This window comes from Anopheles maculipalpis, chromosome 2RL (assembly GCF_943734695.1).
Source record: "Anopheles maculipalpis chromosome 2RL, idAnoMacuDA_375_x, whole genome shotgun sequence".
NCBI classification, from domain to species: Eukaryota; Metazoa; Arthropoda; class Insecta; order Diptera; family Culicidae; genus Anopheles; species Anopheles maculipalpis.
The window spans coordinates 42,166,371-42,186,719 of record NC_064871.1 but is presented as its reverse complement, the minus strand read 5'-3'; the positions used below and the strand labels follow the sequence as shown (position 1 = coordinate 42,186,719).

General features: G+C 45.5%; 2 protein-coding genes across 4 annotated transcripts in view; one reads left to right on the top strand and one right to left on the bottom strand.

The window, feature by feature from the left end:
• LOC126557181 (protein claret segregational) overlaps positions 1–20,349 on the bottom strand; it is a 333,201-nt gene that overhangs the window by 41,066 nt on the left and 271,786 nt on the right. The gene's annotated exons all lie outside the window — the stretch shown is intronic.
• Positions 29–20,023, top strand: LOC126556857 (box A-binding factor-like). 3 transcript variants are annotated; one of them, XM_050212389.1, is made up of 8 exons: positions 29–51; positions 7,855–9,622; positions 13,789–13,990; positions 14,073–14,223; positions 18,349–18,443; positions 18,760–18,924; positions 19,017–19,146; positions 19,291–20,023. In XM_050212389.1, the coding sequence occupies exons 1-8, from the start codon at positions 30–32 to the stop codon at positions 20,019–20,021; spliced, it is 3,264 nt and encodes a 1,087-aa protein (XP_050068346.1). In that variant the 5' UTR covers position 29; the 3' UTR covers positions 20,022–20,023. The 3 variants fall into 3 exon arrangements, with proteins under 3 accessions (XP_050068346.1, XP_050068345.1, XP_050068344.1); XM_050212388.1 differs by lacking the exon at positions 18,349–18,443 and adding an exon at positions 17,275–17,447; XM_050212387.1 differs by lacking the exon at positions 18,349–18,443 and adding an exon at positions 17,275–17,459.

The following is a 20,349-nucleotide window of genomic DNA, read 5'->3' as shown; positions in this document are numbered from 1 at the left end:
AATTGCTCTAGAACTGTTTCGAAACCAGGATGCCGGGTAAGGATTGCTACGGTACGTAAAGCGATGGCGATGGTAGTAGCGGAAGTAGACTGTTTCATTATCGAACGCTCCGTCATTTGCACCTCCCAACCCAACGACGGACGGTCGTATCTCGAGAAAGGGAATTCCTTTGATTATGTGCTACCGCCGTGGCTGATAACAATTGCCGTGGCCGTAAGCCGTTAGTACCGAACTCTACCGGTGACCAGTGACGATCTCGTCGTCAATCGACACGGTACCGGCTGGTCTGCCTCCTGGTGCCGTGCTTGTTATCCACCATGGCGTCACGAGATACGGTCGATACGGTGTTTAGCTTTCTCCAGTTTAAGGGAAGCTCGAGCTTGTGTGTTATCGTGACGATTGCAAACTAATATCAAAAGATTAACCAACAACCGGGGAAGATAGGTCCTGGTTTGTTGTGGAGATATTTGGTGTACGGTCGCTTAATTTTGCCACAGTTCTCCAAAAGATTCGATCGAGTGTGGACGGTGATTGTAGAATTTTTTACAAAAATTCAAACGTGTCCCAGAAATGCGGACAACTCTCTGTGACGCCTATACGTGTGTTTTTAAGTGTAGCTTACATTAACGTACAGCTCTCATCGTTATACCGCACCGGTCGATCAACGTTGTTGCAAAATGGAACTATTAGCTTTACTTCCAGCCCCAGCTGCAGTGATGTTTTGCAGGGCAGAAATTAGAATCGCACTAAGCGCGATTGGCAACACTTTGCTGGCGTGACGAATCGAAAAAGTTCAAAACAGTTGCATGGCCCCCGCGTACAGCGTGCGCGACCTGCGTCGGGTGACGATGTTTGTGGAAACTATGGCTCGTAAGCTTAGGGAGCTGGGAATAAGACCTGTCTGCGCTACCGCGATACCGACGTACCGACCGAACGACCTACCGTCACTGCTCGCCCGATGCGTTGGGTGCAAGGTGTCATAAATGTTGGATGACCGTCACGGTTTGGCTGCTCTGGCTCGGTATGGTTGGTGTTGGTGTCGTTTTCTTTTGTGCCGGACAGGGTAAGGGCAGTGATGCGCGGTTAGGATGTGACGGGAACTTCTCCTAAACGAGATGATCCTCAAAACGCTGGCAGCAGCTCTAGATGGTAGGCAGAACGACGCCAGGGTCACATACACACACGCACACCGTACCTACAACGACGGCTTTGGGTCGTCCGTCACTGCAGTGCAGTCGTAAAAAGGGGTGTTATGCGCTTTTTGCGTGAAGAGAGTGTGCGCGAGTTGGAAGAGAAGCAAGAATGCAGCAGAACGAGGTTTTGCATTTTTGTTTTGCGGCGTGCATTTTACTGTGAGTTCCATTTTTATACCTTTAAACTTCACAGCTTCCGATCGCTAACTGGTGAGGTAGAGAGATCATTTTAGTCTTAAACACACAGCCTTGGTTTTATGTTTTATATTGATCATCGTACGATCGTTGCTGAAAGATCACAAATTCCCTATTCTAAAGACATTCCATTTTGAGTCCTAAATCTACAGAGCAATCCATTTGAAACGTTTGCAACGTAGCCACGCGACAATTCTTGACGCGTTTGTATAATCGAAGCGTACCTTAAGCTTAAAGTCTGCCTTTGTTTGCACTAAGGAAAAACCATAATGCATTCTGAAGGATCGAAATTTGATCACCATTGTTGGCACAGGACGAGTGATGAAGTGCAAATATTTGGTAGGCCCTAGGCATGAGCCTTTTTCCCGGGAACCGGACAAAAAGACTGTAGAAATTTGTAGCACTATTTGTAGGTTGTTGATCGTTTCCCTTTTTTTTTTAACCGAACTGCATTAGCTGGATGCCGATACCGAATTATGTGCACTTTGTTCGGTGGGCGTCCTTCAAGCTCTGACATCGATTCCATTCGTGAGACCCGCCTGTGTCCCGCTGGTGGCCACACGTCAAATAGTTGTTGCAATAAATGGGCAATAAAGACGGAGCAAAACCTTCGCTGTCGAAACGAGGGTGGAAAGGTACGTTTTAACGAGCGGAAAGAGTCGAAACACGTGATGCGCATTAACGGTCAGCAACTTCCTGCTTTTTTTTTGCTGTACTTCTGGGTTTGTTTCTTCGTTTTAACGTCTGGCGAATAGTCTGTATGTGGTGTCTGTCTGTGCGAGAAAATGCCACGGATGCAACGGAAGTGTTTTTGTGTTTTCAGATTTTTGGGGAAGAGTCTTTTTGTGGACTAAAAAATGCCATCCTGGGTACAGGATGTAGTATTACTGGTTTTTGGTTTTCTGCACAAATTGTAGACGGCGTTCTCTGATCATCCAATTTCGCTTTAGTAAGACAAAATTTTGAAGATAAATTTTTCATTAAAACTTTATTTATTAGATGAAGAAAATTTTGAGCAAACACGAAACCATGATGACAAAACATTTAAGGGCATACTTGAAGGTGAAAATTACTCTTCAAGAGGGCTCTTGACTGTTAGAAGTGTTATCCTTTATCCTTAAAGGTAAGGGCGGCACCTGTGAATTCCCGAATAAGAGTGTCAAATTTCGACAAGAAACATAACAAACAAAACATTTCTCAAACAACCGAAAAGTGTCATGATCGGAGAAGCGTTTTGAAAGAATTTCTGGAAGGAGGTGTGAGACCTGGGTTGATAAATCTCGTCAAAATCATGACCATACGTGAGCTTACGTGTTGCAATAATTTCGATTTTAAAACTATTAACTCAACCTAAAATATAAAATTTATTACCTCTTCCTTTTTACACACTGATCTGCCAATGATGTGTAGTTTTATAGATTTATCATCCTTTTTTTTCAAATGTACATCCTACCCTACGCGAGGCACCAACATCATAATCACCATAGCAAATGGTTATGATTTATGGCCCACCATAAACAGTTATCTGGTGAACCAACTGGCACAGACAGTGTGCTCCCGGGAAGAAAAGGCGCTGGGAAGCGTTGTTGTTCCTTTAGTTGCCAAAACATCGGTTCTGCGGATTATTCAAATAGATCCTGCATCGTCCGGCAACGGAAAGTGGTGACGGAAAAGTTGCCTTCTGAATATGACGCGGAAGGGACAAATAAAAGCGAGAACGCAAAAGGAAATGCCGATGATCGTGGTGGCTAGACCTATCGGATCTTGCTTGCTGACGCAGGCGCTCTTTTTGCCGGAAAACGTTCAGAATTGTTCAACCGCATGCTGCGCTGCTGGCGCATCGTAGCACCGGACACGCACGTAATGTGATACAGCCGGTTCGGGGACAGTAGGAAGGCGTTTTTGGTGGGTGGTACAAGCAGCGGGACATCCGTACAGTATGCAAATTGCGTTGGTATACATTCATAAATACTGCGGAGCCACGGGCTGACCACTGGACCCGGGGGCGAGCCGAGGCGCTTAACACGCTCGCACGTGTGGAGCTGTGTCAGTGTACGCCCCCCAAAATGGGTTCGGAAATTCTCGACGTCTCGATCCAGATGTTAAACACAAACTTAAAATCTTCTTCCACAAGGGTTTTTTTTTGGTTGCTTATCATCTCAGTCAACTATTGCTACTCAATTTTGACACCATTTGCCATCCACAGTGCTTTATCAGTGGTGAAAAGTGGTGACTCAAAATCCAATTCCATACAAATATCGGTGTGCCGAAGACTGGGTACAGTGCGCTGCATGCGCTCGGAAGGGTACATGTTGCCGTCGAGTGTCCTGCCAGCAATGTTCGGCCAAATGTCTTTATGGTCTTTACCAAAACAAAAACGCATCTCCGTGGGGGGTGATAAAAGTGCTAAACAATTCTTATCTTGCTTTTTGCTGTGCGATGAATCATTCCACAACAGTCCAATCGGTTGAACTGGGTAAGGATTACTTCGAACGGCAATACTTTAGCATTGGAAATACGGGTGGGAAAAATAGGGTTGCTGTTAATTAGTGAACGAATAGTAACATTCATGCCATCCACGAAGGAAACGGAACAAAAAATGTTCGAATCATGATAAGAGAGTCCGGTTGAAGTAATTTTGGGTTGCTTGTAATATATTATGCTTTTTTCACTTGTTCACACCAAAGCTGAAACAAGCATTTAGAATGTGATTACTTTTTTGTAACCAAAATACTCTCATTCAACTCAACCCTATGACCTCCGTATCACCGAAAGGATCGTAAATCTTCTGTTTTTCTTATCACCGCGCTCGGGCGATACAGTGGGCTAAAGATTCTTTTCCTACGGGAATACACTCAACGACACACACACGTAGCGCTTTTCGTATAATTATGCTGCGTATGCATCGGTTTGCATACGACATGATAATAAAACAACTACAGAAGTGCCCCGATCCACGATGACGATCGAAAAGACTCTGTCTTCTATCGGGAAAGTGTAAAGTTTAGCTTTTTTTTTTTGTTTTGACCAGTTAATGATGCATATCGACAGGAAGCACATCTTGCGCATGCAATCCGTTAGCGTTGAGCAGTAAAAAAATGGACGGTGACATTGTGGTAACGACAAAATCCAGACATGGGCCCCTCTTTTCGGTAACCAGCCCCGTGTGTTCTGTTGCACATTTCCCGAAATGCATAAAACGCTATGACACTATTGTTGCTGCTGTTTAGTGTAACGCAGATCAGCGTTTGAAATGCGAGAATGATTTTTATGTGTTTCTGTACGGCGGACCTGATCTTGACCTAACGGACCTCGTCGTAAATAATGCATTTCTTACCAGACACTTCTTTCTGTCGTGTTTGTGCGATACGATTCTGGGCGTATCACCGGAGTCAGGGACGGAGTAAAACAATTCCGTACAAAAACAAAAAAACTACTTTCTCTAACTACAATCAATCGTTAAATGCGTACCAAAATTTCAAAAAAACAGGTTGAAATATAACGGCCAAAAAATGTCCCAAAAACCACAAAGCTACAACATGTTCTGTATCAAAGAATCGAGAGCCACAACACACCGAACACCGAAGCTTCACTTAATTGAACCATAAAATTATCTCTTTCCGGAGGGGAAATAAATCATCCCGCCTGACGGAAGACGATCTGAAACGCCAGAACAGCGATTTGTCTCTTATTTCGGTGCGCCTCTCGGATGGACGGGCGGACGCGAGTACACGCAGAACACTTGTCGCAAGCCGCCCAAAGTTAGTCGTAAATATTTCATTAGTTATTCCTTCTTTTTTCGTGCTTGCTGCTGGAAAATGAACGTGTTGCGATCGCTCTTCATTGGTGTTAAAAAGAAATCGTAAAAAAAGAAAGAAAGCGATCTTTAGCGATCCTTATGGTGCCTAGGCACGTATGCTAAGGATTCCATCGGAGAAAGTCCCGCAGGAAGACGGACGGACACGAACACCGAGCTGTTGCACATGAAATTTGAGTCAAGCTTGTGCTAGTGTGCGGTGGTGCACCGACATTCGGGAGGATAAAGCCTCGGGACAGGATCGATTGTCCTGAGCACATGGACGGTAGATGGTGTGAAAATTCTACCATCCAGTACAAGTATGAAAATTGGGCTTTTTTTTCTATGCAGAGTTGTGAAAAAAAAAACTACCATCAAGACAAGCTCGGTATGATAAATTGCATCCTAAGTGTGCACCGAGCAACCTGACTGTATGCAGCTCCTACAACTACAAATTTGTTGTCGTTTGGTGTGGTTGTTGTGGGATTGAAAAATTTGTTCCCATAACTTACCTCGTGTTAATTCTGTTACACCGGTTCTCATGGGTGTAATTGTCCCCTCCACGTACGCGTTTCTTCTCCTAACCGCTGACGTTAGCTGCTGCAGCGCACAAACCGGTGAACCGTAGCTTGGTGCATGTTGGCTTTACCAGCACCAAGAACGGCACAATACGAAGAGCACTCCGTTTCACTTAAATTAATAATTTCTTGAACTCATTTTCACGCAGAATGAAGGTTCCCCGGTCGATAGGGAAGCTTGTCGGACGTAAGGCCTGGATTGCCAGCAACTAAATGGAAATTAGTAGGTACGCATTTTCGCGCGTAAACAATGTTTACTTCAACCCAGGGGGAGGTGGGTTTTTCCATTGGCTTGTAAGGTGCAGTAATTTATGTAAGTGGAGCATGAAAATCACTCCAATATAAAACCAGTCAGCAGTTCCTTTATTAACGCGACGAACGGCGGGAGCTGATCGTTTGTTTTAGGTGCATTCTCATTTTGGACCGCCAACGCTTATCGGTGTGCCATGTTACGAGCCGGTTGCATTCGGTACGCAATGGGGCAAAGGGTTATTAGCACCGTGCAGGTGTGTGCAGGAAAGCGTACATCGATCGCTGAACAAAAACAATAGGAACCTGATCGTTCGACGGTTGGAAACGTTTCTTGAACTTCAAACTCCACTGCTAGCAGAACTTTATTTGGTTTTCTGTACATACGAGTGTGGAAACAGACAAGAAATGTACACGAAAAGGAGAGAAAAACGAAGCATATGAACATTTGATTTGCAACGTGGAGTAATGCTGTAAACGGAGACGGATCTTTGGCCAAAGGTTAACATTTGTTAGGCAGCGCGTTAAAGTGCCGAACGCAGGCAATGGCGTTACGCAAACTTGCCCAAAATGCAATGGTGGTTCCCCAAACGGTGGGGCCACATTATGAATGATCTTCGATAACCTTGCACCTTCCAAGTGAAGCAAACGACCAAAAACCTGTGTCGTGAAGCGGAGTTCCGTTGTTGTACCCGTATCGGGCGATGCAAAATTATTATTTTTATTATTCCCTGTTTTGTGCAATTATGTCTTCAAGTTTTTACTTTAGAAAATGCTTCTGAAAGGTAGAGCTTTTATACATACCGAGGCAATCGTCTTAACCCGAGTACGCAACGTACAGTCATCATTAAATCGTCGAGAGAAAAGCGCCATTTAATGCGAGCAATTTAATCACAATTATAAAGGGGCGGAGCTAAACCAACTACTCGAAATCGAGTAGAGTGTGCCCCGGGCGCTGGTGCATAGATTGATTCAATGCTAATGCACAAAAGACGCAGCTTGCATATGCTACGTGTGGCAGCATCGTTTCGCAATTTGATTCAGGGTACATTAATGGTGACCTGCCGATGGTGTTCTATTGATGAATCATTCCGCGTGGGTAAGCAATTTTCGAGTGGTACGAGAACTTGAGCGAAGGGTAGTGAAATTTCTATCCCACTACCCAGGAGCAGCATCAGTGGTGTTCCGTGTTGTTTGGTTTGGTTTAAGCTTGCTTATCGCCTCATTACTCTGGAATAATGTAGCGTGCTCGTTCGTGCCGTTCGTGAAGAGTCGTTCGCCTTCATTGCCTTCTTGCAGGGGCAGGAACGAACATGGATTGGAACTGTGCGACCCTTGCCGATCGAGATGGACTAAAGGTTCTTGCTGAGACCATCCATTAGGTGTTTGCCTTGCAACAGATTATTGCTTTGTTTGTTTGCTTCTCGATCGTAAGGGTCTGCCTTCGCCTTTCCTTCCAAATTGCATCGTCCTCGTCCTTTCTCTTTTATATGTGCACCGCCAAGGGAATTGCTACCGTCCATATAACAATAAATCCCCCACGTTCTCATCCGATTCTCTCTGTTACCAACGCATTTCTCTCTCTTTTTTATAGCTTCGATCCATTTCACCTTCTCTTTTTGCTGCGGTTTCCCTTTTTGTTATTATTGGCTTCTCTTTCTTACGGGCCGATAGTTGCATATGCACTGCTCTGTTTGGTTTCTCCCTCGCTCTGCCTGGTGCAGGCAGTTACGCATCTTTGCTCTACCGTTAGTTTTCTTCTCATTTCTTTTCTTTCTCCCTTCTTTCTCTCCCGCTCTTGCGAATGTGCTTGCGCCGGCCACAACAACTCTTGCTCTTGCAGAGCCGAGTTATGGTGCGATCGTGGGTGCGTACAAGTCGCCAGTTGTAGTGTCCCCGCAAACAAGCACGCAACACCATCAGGAGCAACATCACCATCAGCAAGGCATCGATAACGGAAGTAAACAGACGGAATCGCGATCGCAACCGACCGATAGTGAGTCGGACAGTAATATCGGTCGATCGACGTCAGAGGCAGGATCTCCTGCAGCACATCTGGTGACGCGTGTGGACAGTGATCGAACACGTGAAGCAGGCAATAGTGAAACGGGTGGAAGTGATATTAATAGAAACTCACACGAACACACCACCCTGCCAGGGAATACGTCGGAAGCCGGCACTCCACCGACCAGTAACACTCCTTCAGTGATAACTTCCTGCTCAAAGTTATTGTTAGGGTCGGATCCGGTGAAGGTGTCGGTGTACGGGCCGGATCAGCACCACGAAGCTAGTCCGGGGTCGAGTTCTCCGCCCCGTTTCTCTACGTTACAAACGGTTATCAACAGCAGTGGTGGAGCAGGCTATACAACGTATCCAAACCATTGGCCGTGCGATTTGAGCTACAAACCGGTGGAACATCGACCTAACTCCCCCTCGAGCGAACCTTCCACGGGAGGGGAGCTTTCGCGCCAACAGCCAACTCCACCAAGGGCGGTGTATATCAGTGATCCGGACGCGGGAGTGTCGTCCTCTCCTTCGGGCCATCTTTCCGTGGTCAGCCATCTGAACCCACTAGTGTGCTCGAACGATCCTTCACTCATAAGCGGAATGCGTGGAGGACTGCTCTCGATGTATTCATCGTACGGGTCCCATCATCACGATCACCTGGACGAAGCAACAGTCCTGCAGCACCATGTACAGGCACAGGATTCGCATCTTCGAGGTGACGACGAAGTGTCTGCATTTCATCACCAACTGCATCAACACCATCAACACCAGCAGCAGCAGCAACAACAGCATCATCACTCGCAACACCATCACCATGACGTTCAACAGCACAGCATTGACGATATGATCGAGGATACGTTGAAAGACGAACAGTGTGGGATCGTGGACAGTTACCTTACTCCCACATTGGTGAGCGATCATCATCACCATCTCGCCGATTCCCCCACGCATCACAGTGTGCAGCAGCATCACCACCAGCAGCTGGCGCAACAACACCTGCAACATGGTCACGGAATGCATGAATCGAAAGAGTACGCCAACATTTATCACAACAACAATGACAAGAGTGTCATCAACTATAATCACGCAGCCAGCGTCGTAGCGCATCACCAGCAGCAACAGCAGGCGGAACATCACCACCAGCAGCAGCAGCAGCAGCAGCAGCAGCAGCAACACAATCACACCCATACCAGTAGCGGCGGCGAGTCGCGCAGTCCCGAGTATTCGCACGCGCATGACGAGTACGATGGCGGATTGCAGAGCTTCACTCAGTTGATTAATGTGCCTCGAGCGAGCGATACGGCAGCGTCGATGTACCACCGGCACCAAATGTCAGTAGAGGCTGCAGCGGCCGTTGCAGCTACGACGGCCGCAACCGCAGCAGCCCTCACCTCGTCGAACGGTGGCCAAACGCCGACCACGACCACCTCCTCGCCCGGTCCTGCCGACCATCTGAGCCATCTGGGTGGATCGGGATCAAGCACGGGAGCTTCCGTGCTGTTGCATACGCTCGGGAACGGCGGTCCGGAACCGGTAGCTGGCGCCGGAACCGATGCTACCCTCTCCATTTACGACACTCTCCAGACGGGCGTTCTTTCGGGCGGGTAAGTGCACGTTTCGTATTACTACTGCATGCTTTTGGGGGTGAAAACAAGAATATTTTCCTGTGGTGGTAGAAGGTTTTTGCTGTAGAGATGAGATTCCAATTTGTTACGGTGAATAGGGCAAAGAGTAACGATCGATCACAGACGATTTTTTCTATTGTGTGTGTGTGTTTGTTTTTTTTTTTTTTATTCCATGCCGGTGACACCACACCATATGAGAAGTAGTTTACTTGAATTCCAATGATCCGGTCAGAAAACGAAGAAATTTGAGATCGACTGACAGGAAATCGTTTTGCTGCATCAAGTGATAAAAGGTGTGGTGACTAAGTCTCGTTTCTGTTGCGGTGTGAGAGAGTGACAGAATCGAAACGAGAACATGGAGCTCGTAGAACACGGAATACGGAATGCCATCGTAATCGTAGACAATGCATCCGATTGCATTAGTTTATGCACAAAATCAGGGTTGTTGCTGTTGTAAACATCATGCATAGCGTGTTTTTAGTTGAAATGTTTGAATGAAACGATCGTTTCTTCAACGACGATTGATGCTCGATGATCACGAATCTTCTGTTCGGATGTTGAAAAATGATTGTGGAAGTGTACGATCGTTCCTGATTCCCTGCCAATAGACCATATCTCGTCAAGCTGCCATGACCTTGTGCATTGACCGGGAGCGCCATGTTTTCGCGCCCCATCTTCGTTACTGTCTTCCTTTGCCAAGTATTCATTTCGGCACTCGTTGCTGGGTCGTATTAGCAACGATTTTTTCGCTAAACTTGGATATGTCCGTTCGAAAATGTTGTTTCTTGTCTTAAAGATCGAGGCAATTGTTTCTGCAATTTTGCTAACGTGACACGGATGGGCAACAGGACGAACGATTGATCAAGTTAGCGTGTTTTGTGCGCTTGTGGCAACACATCAATCGCATCTGTCAAAAGTCAGCGCTGTTCGGCAGTGCCGAAATTGATAAGACAGCCCCGGCAGGGGTCGATCGTGCAGTCGATCCCGATTGCTCAACGGAGGTTTCGAGTGCATGGGCAAGTTGCTAAATCGTGATTACTTGCCGGAACATGGTTATCAGGGCGTGAGTCGTGTACGAATGTGCTATTCTTGAGCATAAGTGGCTTGTGAAGATTATGGCAAGTAAAATGAAATATCACGCTAGTTTATTTTTAGTCATTTGAGACCTTTGTGTGGCGGCTATCATAGCCACTGAGAACCATCTCTCACCTTTTTCGTAAATTAATGATAACATTTGATTTGAGTGATTTGCATTGAAATGAATAAAAACACGAGATGACTACTTAAAATCTAAGTTTATTTAAATGTCACATCGATACTTTCACGGTGAATATGATTCAAAATGAGGATTTTATAGCCATGATCTAGCAATGGATCAGTATCGAGCTGTTGTCGGAAATTTCAGCTCCCAAACGACACGTGCAAATTATTGTTACCTTTCCCATGCCCGCGTTTCATGACTCCAAAATTACTGCACTAAAAGATACTAAAAAAAACCCCCCTAGCCATACTGTCACCGTAACTGGCAAGGGTTGTCCCTTAGCGCAAAATTTGCTAAACAGAGCACAAAAAGCCGAGCGAGAGAAAAACAGAAAATACATTGCACTGGAAACGAAACACTGTACACAAACGTGCCTCGGGAGACGTTGCAAAGTCGCGCAGTGTTTCGCGTGCCGGCCCTTTAGCTCAGTGTGTGTGTGCTTGTGTTTGGTAGTACTTTCTCCTACCCGTATCGTTGCCTCCCCCCTGCTGTTCGTGATGCGTTCCGGTCCGGACCCGCGAAGGGTTGTGACAAATTTGGTCTTCTCAAGCACGACTGCCAGGTTGAGCGGTGGTACGATCGTGCCTACGGTAAGGTTTTTCGCGCACGCCTAGAAAATAAGATCGGCATGTGGCCATTTTGGGTGGTGATCACTGATTACGTAACTATGGCGAGAGTAGAGAGGAATATGTTCAATGCATCAAAAGGCTACACTCTTACACGACGAATTCTAGAAACAAAAGGCTTCAAATCTGGTGGAGGAAGTTTAAACCATACTTCAGACACAAATTTATTTCAATAATAAAAATCTGTAACGTAGATTGATTCCATATGGCAAAAAGCGGCAAAGCGGCTTAAACACATCTTCCATGCCTCCATGGGGCCCGAGAATGACAGAGCAGCGCAATGTCAAGAATTTCGCTCGTCCGTTCTCGCGGTCACGTGCACGTTGCATCGGTTAAGTAAGATATGCGGCCCTACTGTTTGTTGCGGGTTATTTAATGTCATGGCTTTGTTTTGGTTACGGACATTGTGTATGCGAGCGGTCGTCGTGGTGAGTTTTGGATGACGAACCACTCATATCTAGTTCTTTTGGGGACTTTTTTTTTCTTCACTCCGCTTCGTGTGGGTTGAGTCGCTCCCACATGATTGCGCGTGTGTCGCTTGTGTGGAAGTTGTTACTGTACTGTTGTTGCAGTGGAAGAAACGAAAAAAAAAAGAGTTTTGTTTAATTTCGAAGTTGAGGGGGTGACTTTTGGGGGATGAGGGGAGCGCAGGTAATTATGTGAAGCACGGATTTGAAAAAAAGATCGTTACGCGATCACCCGTGCCATATCGCCCTTACAAACTACTTACTAAAAATAAAACCACCAGGAATGTTCTAGCCCCAAAACTCGTTGTACACTGCTGGCGACCGAGATGGGTAAAGCCTTACGCAAAATTGCATGTTTTAGTACCACCCACGTTAGGTATGCCCACCGATTAGTGGAGCAGTGGTCGGCACAAAGAAACTACCGCGATGTCACGCTCCCGGTAGCGAACTAGCTTTATCAAAGGTGGCAGAAGTTGTGACAACAACGAAAGTTACGCTTCGCCCAGTGGTCAAGCGAGCCCCCAAGCCCCCCCCCCCCTCCTCTTCCCTTTCCCACGGCACGGCAAAACATTACGCTCTGTGGTTAAGTTTTGTTCGGTGTATCCACAGCTCCGGTTGATATTCGCTCGTCAGCGTTCGCCATCGATAGGTGTGCGGCTAGGAGTTGGTTCCCTGGTTCGTTAAGGTGTTGAGGTGAAGTCGATCAGTGTTTTATGGGATAGTTGTAAAGATTTTAAAGCCCTGTTAGAAGACTCTTGGCTGAGCAGAAGTGATTTACCTAGCGATTAAACGATCGCAAAAAGAAAGCGATGATCGTATTGCTGTGCAGTATGAAGCAGCAAAAGTGATCCAAGTGTGTCTGAAGCTCGGATATTGTACTTGTAGTGATATCTACCGTCTAGCGTGTAACAAGCAACGTAAAGCAAAGCGATGAATTATCGAATGTAAGTGGCCCATGTGATACTAGCCTGAAGCCTTCGCCTGTTTCTCTCTCTCTATCTCTCTCTCTTACCCTCTCGCGTCAATTTATGCTGAATTCCGTACACGATCCGGTGGCCAGATATGTGTGAATCTGCAGACGAAAACAAAAATTCATAGCAAATCGTTTGTGTTGTGTTTTAGTCAGCTCATGATCATCAGGCTCATGGGTGGGCGGTGGCGGAAAGAGACTCGTTCGCGTTTCCGTTTGTAGGCTGCTGTTTGTAAACAAACAGATCGTAACCGCACAACACACAGCTTCCTTGCAAAGGCGCACTTGCCATGCGGGAGTGATGGAGCGAGGAAAAACGGAGGGAGGCTTAGTGTTAGGAGCCAGTGGCTGCGTCAATCGAATGAATTGAAATCCCACTCAATGAAATTAGTCACCGACTGGCTTCGCAGTTATCCGGTCATTGTTCGTCTGCTAGGACTAGTGGTATTGTGAGGAATTTGCGCGAGGAATTCACGAGTTTGCGTTGTTTTTTCTTTCTTGTTCGAGACATTCCTTTGCAGTGTCGATGGTTGGTGGTCGAGTTTGGTAAGGAATGTGAACACAAAAAACGCACACAGCTGAAACGAATGTGTTTCTATCATTATGTCATAGAAGTTTAGGGCTTTGAAATGGAATAAAGAGATCGAGAAAGTTGGCTTGAAACACAGGAAACGTAAACAAATAAGTCATATCTTCGCTCTGTAAAGAATTCTTCGTCAACCAAAATCATTCCAGTAGCCTTGTCCATACACACACACACAGGATTGTTATCATCCAATGGGGTACCTAATTTTTGCCCACTTCCTTCCTTTTTATTCCAGTCCTTCGTACGGTCGCTGTTCGTTCCCGGCCATGCAGTACTTTAACGGAAGCTCGGCCGATCATCTTTGGTCGAGCGGTGTTTCCGGTATGGAGAACGAATACATGAAGGGTGCCCTGCCCGGCTTCCAGCGGATCGTTTCCGGCACCAACACGTCGCGTGCCAATCCCTACAGCGCCGTCTCGACGTCCTACCCCCAACAGGTAGGTCGAAATGGTGTGGCCCGAGCTCTGTGCGCTGAAGGCACCAGCCTAAACTTGAATATCTTTCGGCTTTTTTTTGCAGAATGACACATGGTCGCAGCATTACGACACCGGCAGCATCGCGTACAGTGTGGCAACGTCCAGTACCACCCCGGCAGCGGCTAATAGACGGGCGGCGGCAGTGGCTACCACCACCACCACACACTTCCCAGCGGCAGCTTCTCTGACAGCACGTAAGTATAAACATTTACCACAGATGGGGTGGAGAGCGTGAATATTGGGAATTTCTTTCAATTATTTGTGCTCGTAATAGTCGCAAGTCAACGCGTCTATTAATCAAGATCACTTTTCCGATTTGCACCACGTGCACGGTGTCCAAAGGCGACTCCGTGTGAGCGTTACCGTACGATTGTTTTTTGGTGATGTTTTTCAATGTATCCTCAAATGTTGGAATGAACCTTTTTCACACGACAACATACAGTGCAGGGTGTGTACTTATGAGTTGGGCTTGTTTTTCTTTTTGGTGCTGCTTCTTCCTACCTGGGCTGCAAACAGAAACACCAAGAAACGCAGGATGCGTTCCAGTTTGGGTTTGAGTGTTTTTTAAACCGTGTGATAAGACCGTAAAACCTGAATTTTACCCAATACTTAATCATCACGTAATATGTTACCACGAAGATGGCAACAAACGCAACGGAAGCGTTGCCGTTTTTGTATTTTGTTGTGTTTGGCGGTGTTGTGGTTCATTTACCGTACGATGGGGACGCATTCCTGTCGTTTGTTCATTTGAAAGTCACTTTAAGGGTGGATGTTTTACAGAAGTCTTATGTGTTATAAATTAATTTCTTTTTTGCTGGTGCCCAATAATATGGAGTGAAGCTTTTTCTATTTTTAATTTATTTTATATAAAGGTTTTAGTATTATGGCCTAACGCCGTATTGTCCGCTTTTTTTCATTTGTCAAAAATACTATTGAATTTTGTTGAAATATTGTCTTGAGATTCCTACTCTACGATCATACAGCAAAAAACGTAAAATATAGTAAGAACCAGGTGTAAAAAGTAGTATAAATTGTAGTGCGGGAACTGAGCTTAGCGTGCCATCTCTGGTGACTTACGAGCTCTACGTGGTTTGACGAACACTATTTGTGACATTCTGCACGTACAACAAGTGCTACACCAGGCGATAAAAAAAACGCTCCCCCGACAAACTGACGACTGTGATCACGGCTCAACAGATTTGTATACGCCCCCTTTGGTTACACATAATCTAGCACGGACTGAGCGACAATCCCTAAGAAATAGCACATTCTTTCTGTACGTTACATTGAGCCAAGGCAGGCGAAAGCTCGGAGGAAGACCTTTTTCCTAATTGTAAGGGCGTTCGGGATAATTTTAACAGTCACCTACGGAGAAAGAAAATTTTTTTTTATGGTAAAATTAATCATCGGGGAATTTTTTTTGTTTTAGAAATAGTAGCTTACCATGTTATTTTATTCATTTTATTCAAAATATCCTCCCTCGGCTTCTATTACGGCTTCCACCCTTCTCCGGAACCGGGAACAAGCCTTGGCGACAGTTTCGCGGGGTAGGGCCGCGAAAACGGACCTGAGCCTTGGTGTTGCTGGAGGTTCTGTTGGTGTCCCGTTCCACCGTGCCCCACACGAAATAATCCATTGGATTAAGATCCGGGGAGCTGCGAGGCCACACATTCGGCGCGGTGAAGTCGTTGAAATTGGTCGCCAACCACTTTATCGTTTTGGAGGCTGTATGGCACGGAGCGGAATCCTGCTGGAACACGTACGGTCTGCCGTTGGCCACTCTCGTGATCCAAGGCTTTACGACGGTGTGCAGCATGGAAATGTACCCGTCCGCGTTCAGCCTCAGTCCCTGCTCGAAAAAGTGGGGTGGCATCACGTCCCCTTCCGATGACACGCAGGAAAACACCATCACCGTCTGGGGGAACTTGGTTTGCGGCACCCGTGGCACGTCCGCTGGGCAGTAGGCCAGCCACCGGTTCTTCTGGGTGTTAACCGTGTCGGCGGTTGTCGCGTCCGGCGCGGATCATCATGATGCATGTGATCCGCTTCCACAATGTACTCTTTTTGGCATTTTTTTTATCACGGGATGTTTTTGCTGCTTGTTCCGTACGCTTTTAGCTGTCGAATGACGTATTGCTTGTTTTCCTATGCCAACTCAATCACGAGTTATAAACAAAAATGTAACTGTCAAAATTATCCCGAACGCCCTGCGAATATGCGAATCACAAGAGAGTTATTAAATTGATTCACACTAGCCAAGGCAGAAATATGGCAAATGCTTTATCGGTTAACGGAAATATCATTATTATTCTTTGTTTTTCGATTTAATCAATCTGTATACGACCTGTGTAACATCATTGTCGGAAAATGTTCTAAATGCTCTGCTAAGAATGGACCGAGTAACCCACCTTACCTTCGGTATGGTTCGTTCTTGGTTTACATTGTACAGTCTTGTTTTTGTCTTACTTTTGCACCAACGCTTATCGGGATCGAACGAGCGCAACGGAGCTTCCGGTTGGAGACGATGGCTGCGAAAAAAAAAAGATCCGATGGGAAAAAGCGATGTCCGCCACCGCCGGAAAGTTTGTCAACCCGCGTACGGAAACGGGTTTCCGTGGAGCATGACGAAGAATTACGAGCCTTATACCTTCCACCGGGGGGCGAGACGTTGTGCTGTTGTCTTATGGTGCTAATTATTCACCGCGTCCCGGTACCAACCGGGTTGCGGATGCTATGCGTGACTTATGCCAAGCGGTGAAAGCAGAAAGCCGAGAACCGGGTCGTGTTGGACGGAAAGATGAAAATGTGGGTGCCTGGAATTTAAACAAAAAAAAAAAAACGGGGTGGAATATGGGCTACCGCTTACAGAGACCGGCGTGGGGCATTTGGTAAACGATGTATGCTACATTTATTATTGGTGGACCGTTGGTAATTTCTACGGCTGAGTGTTTGTGTAGATAGTTTGCTTTGTTGGCGCATACATGGTAATTTATGCTGCAATCGAAACAATGGTTCATTTTTGATGGATAGAATTGGCAAGCGAGTGAATTTATGCAGGAAGCGCAGTATACCACCACGACTAGAAAGTAGGCAAAACAGGGCTATAGCAGCAAGTAGATGGTAAAAAAGTAGCAACACCAAATTCTTATCCATCGAGACTTTTACATATAACCTTACACAATACTTAACAAAACCAAATCAAATGCTCATGCTTAAATAATCCTGTTTAACTTCTTAAACCCCAGTGGGCCTAGATGCGGACTTGTTTACGGAGGGACGCGAGTGTGTCAACTGTGGCGCTATTCAGACGCCCCTCTGGCGTCGCGACGGAACTGGCCACTACTTGTGTAACGCGTGCGGACTCTATCACAAGATGAACGGCATGAATCGTCCGCTGGTGAAACAACCAAGACGTTTGGTAAAAGATCCTGTAAACCAGAGCTTCTTAACTACTCTCTTACCCTGCCCATACGTTTGCCTGTATTAGCTCCTTTTTTGTGCTCATCTTTGCTCGTTTCCTTACGTAACGTACCACATTTGTTTTATAGTTTTCATAACGTTTCATAACGTAAATTTCATTGAGTTATTCCGGTTGCTCCGTAAGTCTCTGTTATTGCATTACACTTTTTTTTCTTATATTTTTATATGTAAAATATATGTAAATTTAAAATTTTACAGCATTTTTAAATGCGTAAGAAACGTTATTCAATTTCATTCAATTCTTTCGAACATTTGCATTAGTTCATTAATTTTCTCGAACGATTTCATAAGCTGCATTTTCAATCAGATGAGTTTGTGTTAATGTACGTGTATGTGTTTGTCCTTGACTTTTGGGGGGGGAGAAGAGGGTGTAAGCTTCACATCATTCCAATGCTCCCTCGAAATCCATTCCAATTTGGAAGATCACACGAACGGAAAGATAAGTGTAGAAGTTTGTTCAAGTAGTATTTTACCAGATGTACCCCGCCCGGCCAATTTAGAGTCCATTGTCCACGCTCATTAGCTATGCCCAGCTGTCGTTATTGTTTTTTTTTAAAAGTACTTTCTAATTTATGCAATGCTGGTATTTGATCTATGATAGACTATTGATCGTTTACCTACTATTGTACAGTGAACGTCAGCATTATTATTATAATTCTAACTCCCTTACGACGGAGATGTAGCTAGTTTCGAAAGTTGATCGTGCTCGAAATTGCTCTTGTTGTATTATTGGAAATGAACCTTTTTTTTTGCTGTCTATTACCGCTTCGTACTCGCCTTTATTGTTTGTTTTGTGAGGAACTAATCAAAGTCTACCATATCCAAAATTGTAATTCCAGTGGCCGCAGAACAGGGCGGGGATCTCTATAAGAACAACTATACCTTCAGTAACTTGCCCACTCGCACCACCGAGGAGAAGCAAAGTCGACGGATGGTAGGTTTAAATACTTCGGACTTTCTTCATTTGGAACGGATTTCATAGAGCCTTACCTGGTGTGGTTGTGTCGCTTGATACCCAGCGTCCCACCTCCCTTCTTCCCCTCAAATCCCGTAGCTTGTTGTTTAATATGTTTCCCATGCATTTTGTTATGTGTTCGATTGCTAACATTTACCAAACTGTAGTAGTTACTCGCCTAAAAATTACTAACCCTCTACCTGTAGCGTACATTGTCATCCCTTGTACTGTTTCCAAACTAATTTGTGACTGTAAAACCAAGGGGGCCAATAGTAATGTATTTATCATCTTCCAGAGCTCGGCAAGACGGGTAGGACTGCAATGTTCCAACTGTAACACAACCAACACCTCACTGTGGCGTCGCAATCAGGTCGGTGAGCCAGTTTGCAATGCGTGTGGATTGTACTACAAGCTGCACAATGTGAATCGACCACTAGCAATGAAGAAAGATAATATTCAGGTAAAGTATGCAAGTGAACTGTGATGCGTTGAATTGTGTTCTATTTAGGACGAAATGAAGTAATGCATGTTTTTTCTCATTTATTGTTACAGTCTCGTAAGCGTAAACCGAAGGGAAGTAAAAACAGCGATGGCAGCAAAAGTAACGCAAGTAACGCTTCGAGCAACCGTCAGAACAATTCGAGCAGTAACAGTATAACCGAGACACCGAAAAAACAAGACGGTAAGCAGTGTATGGTATTGCATACTTTTAGGGGTCGTGTATTCAGTTGATCTGCTCGAAATCGCACTGCAAGTGCATGAAATACAAGATGGAACTTTAAAAAATTAACAACGTTAAATTTAAATGTTTTTCTCATTTTTTAAGGAATTAAAATGATGAATTTGGGAGAAAACTCCAGTTTTGAAAAGCTGATGCCATCGTCACCGTCAAGCGAGGGTAGCAATCAGTCGCCCTCGCACCACAACCATATGTCACCGATTTGCTACACCCAGCAGGTGCCTTCCCCAATCACCAGCACCCCATCCAGTGGTGCCATTGTAAACAACAGCAAATACAACCAGCAAGCGAAGGCTGGCAATGCCTTCATGCTGCCCTCTCCCACACCGATGAACATGTTCGTTGGCAGTCCGACTGGCGGTGTATCCGGACAGCATCACCATGCTCACCAATCCTCCGGCGGACCGTTAAGTCCGGTGAGCTACAGTATGGCAGGTGTCGGTGCAGGACATGGCAACAATAACGGATCAATTGTATGCTCGAAATACCAGCAAAGCCCACCGCAGTCTCCGGAGGACATGCTGTACTATGATATGCTGCCTGCCGATGTGAACGGTAGCGTCGATCAGCATTCCATGGCGACGATCGTAAAAATGGAACCGTCAAGCGGGAGTCACTATGGTAGTTACCAGCAAGCACTGCACCACGATGGAATGGTTGGATCGCTGGGACATGGTCAGCACGGAACGGGCGGTGCACACAATCAGCACAGTCGTAGCCCTTCGGTAGCCGACGATGAGGGAGATCATGCACAACAGGATATGATTGAGAGTAAGCACAACATCAATCGTCCAACCGTGGTATCGATGTCTAGATAATATGGGAAGGCAGATGTCTAAAAACTGAAAACAAAAAAAAGGGCACCGCAAAGGGTTATTCGTACGTGCAGATTCATGAATCTCACACGCCTCGTTCTTTCTGTCTCTGTCTTCAGGGAAACTTATGATACCAAATGAACTGAATAACGCAAAAGACTCGACGAATTATATAAATGTTAAGGAATTAGTTTTATAGACGACAGTTTACGTAAATTCTGGGTAAACATTGGGCTTAGTATAAATTGAAGTTGATTGAAAGTACGAGGTGTGACCATCATTCTGGAAAGGAAAGGAAAGGAAAACTTTGTTAAATGTTATTTGTTTCGTT

Coding starts and splice junctions, on each gene's coding strand:
- LOC126556857 (XM_050212387.1), top strand. CDS start 30: ATGCCGGGTAAGGATTGCTACG. Junction 13,991..14,072: donor CGACGTCCTACCCCCAACAG/GTAGGTCGAAAT, acceptor TTTTTTTTGCAG/AATGACACATGGTCGCAGCA. Junction 18,925..19,016: donor TGAAGAAAGATAATATTCAG/GTAAAGTATGCA, acceptor TTATTGTTACAG/TCTCGTAAGCGTAAACCGAA.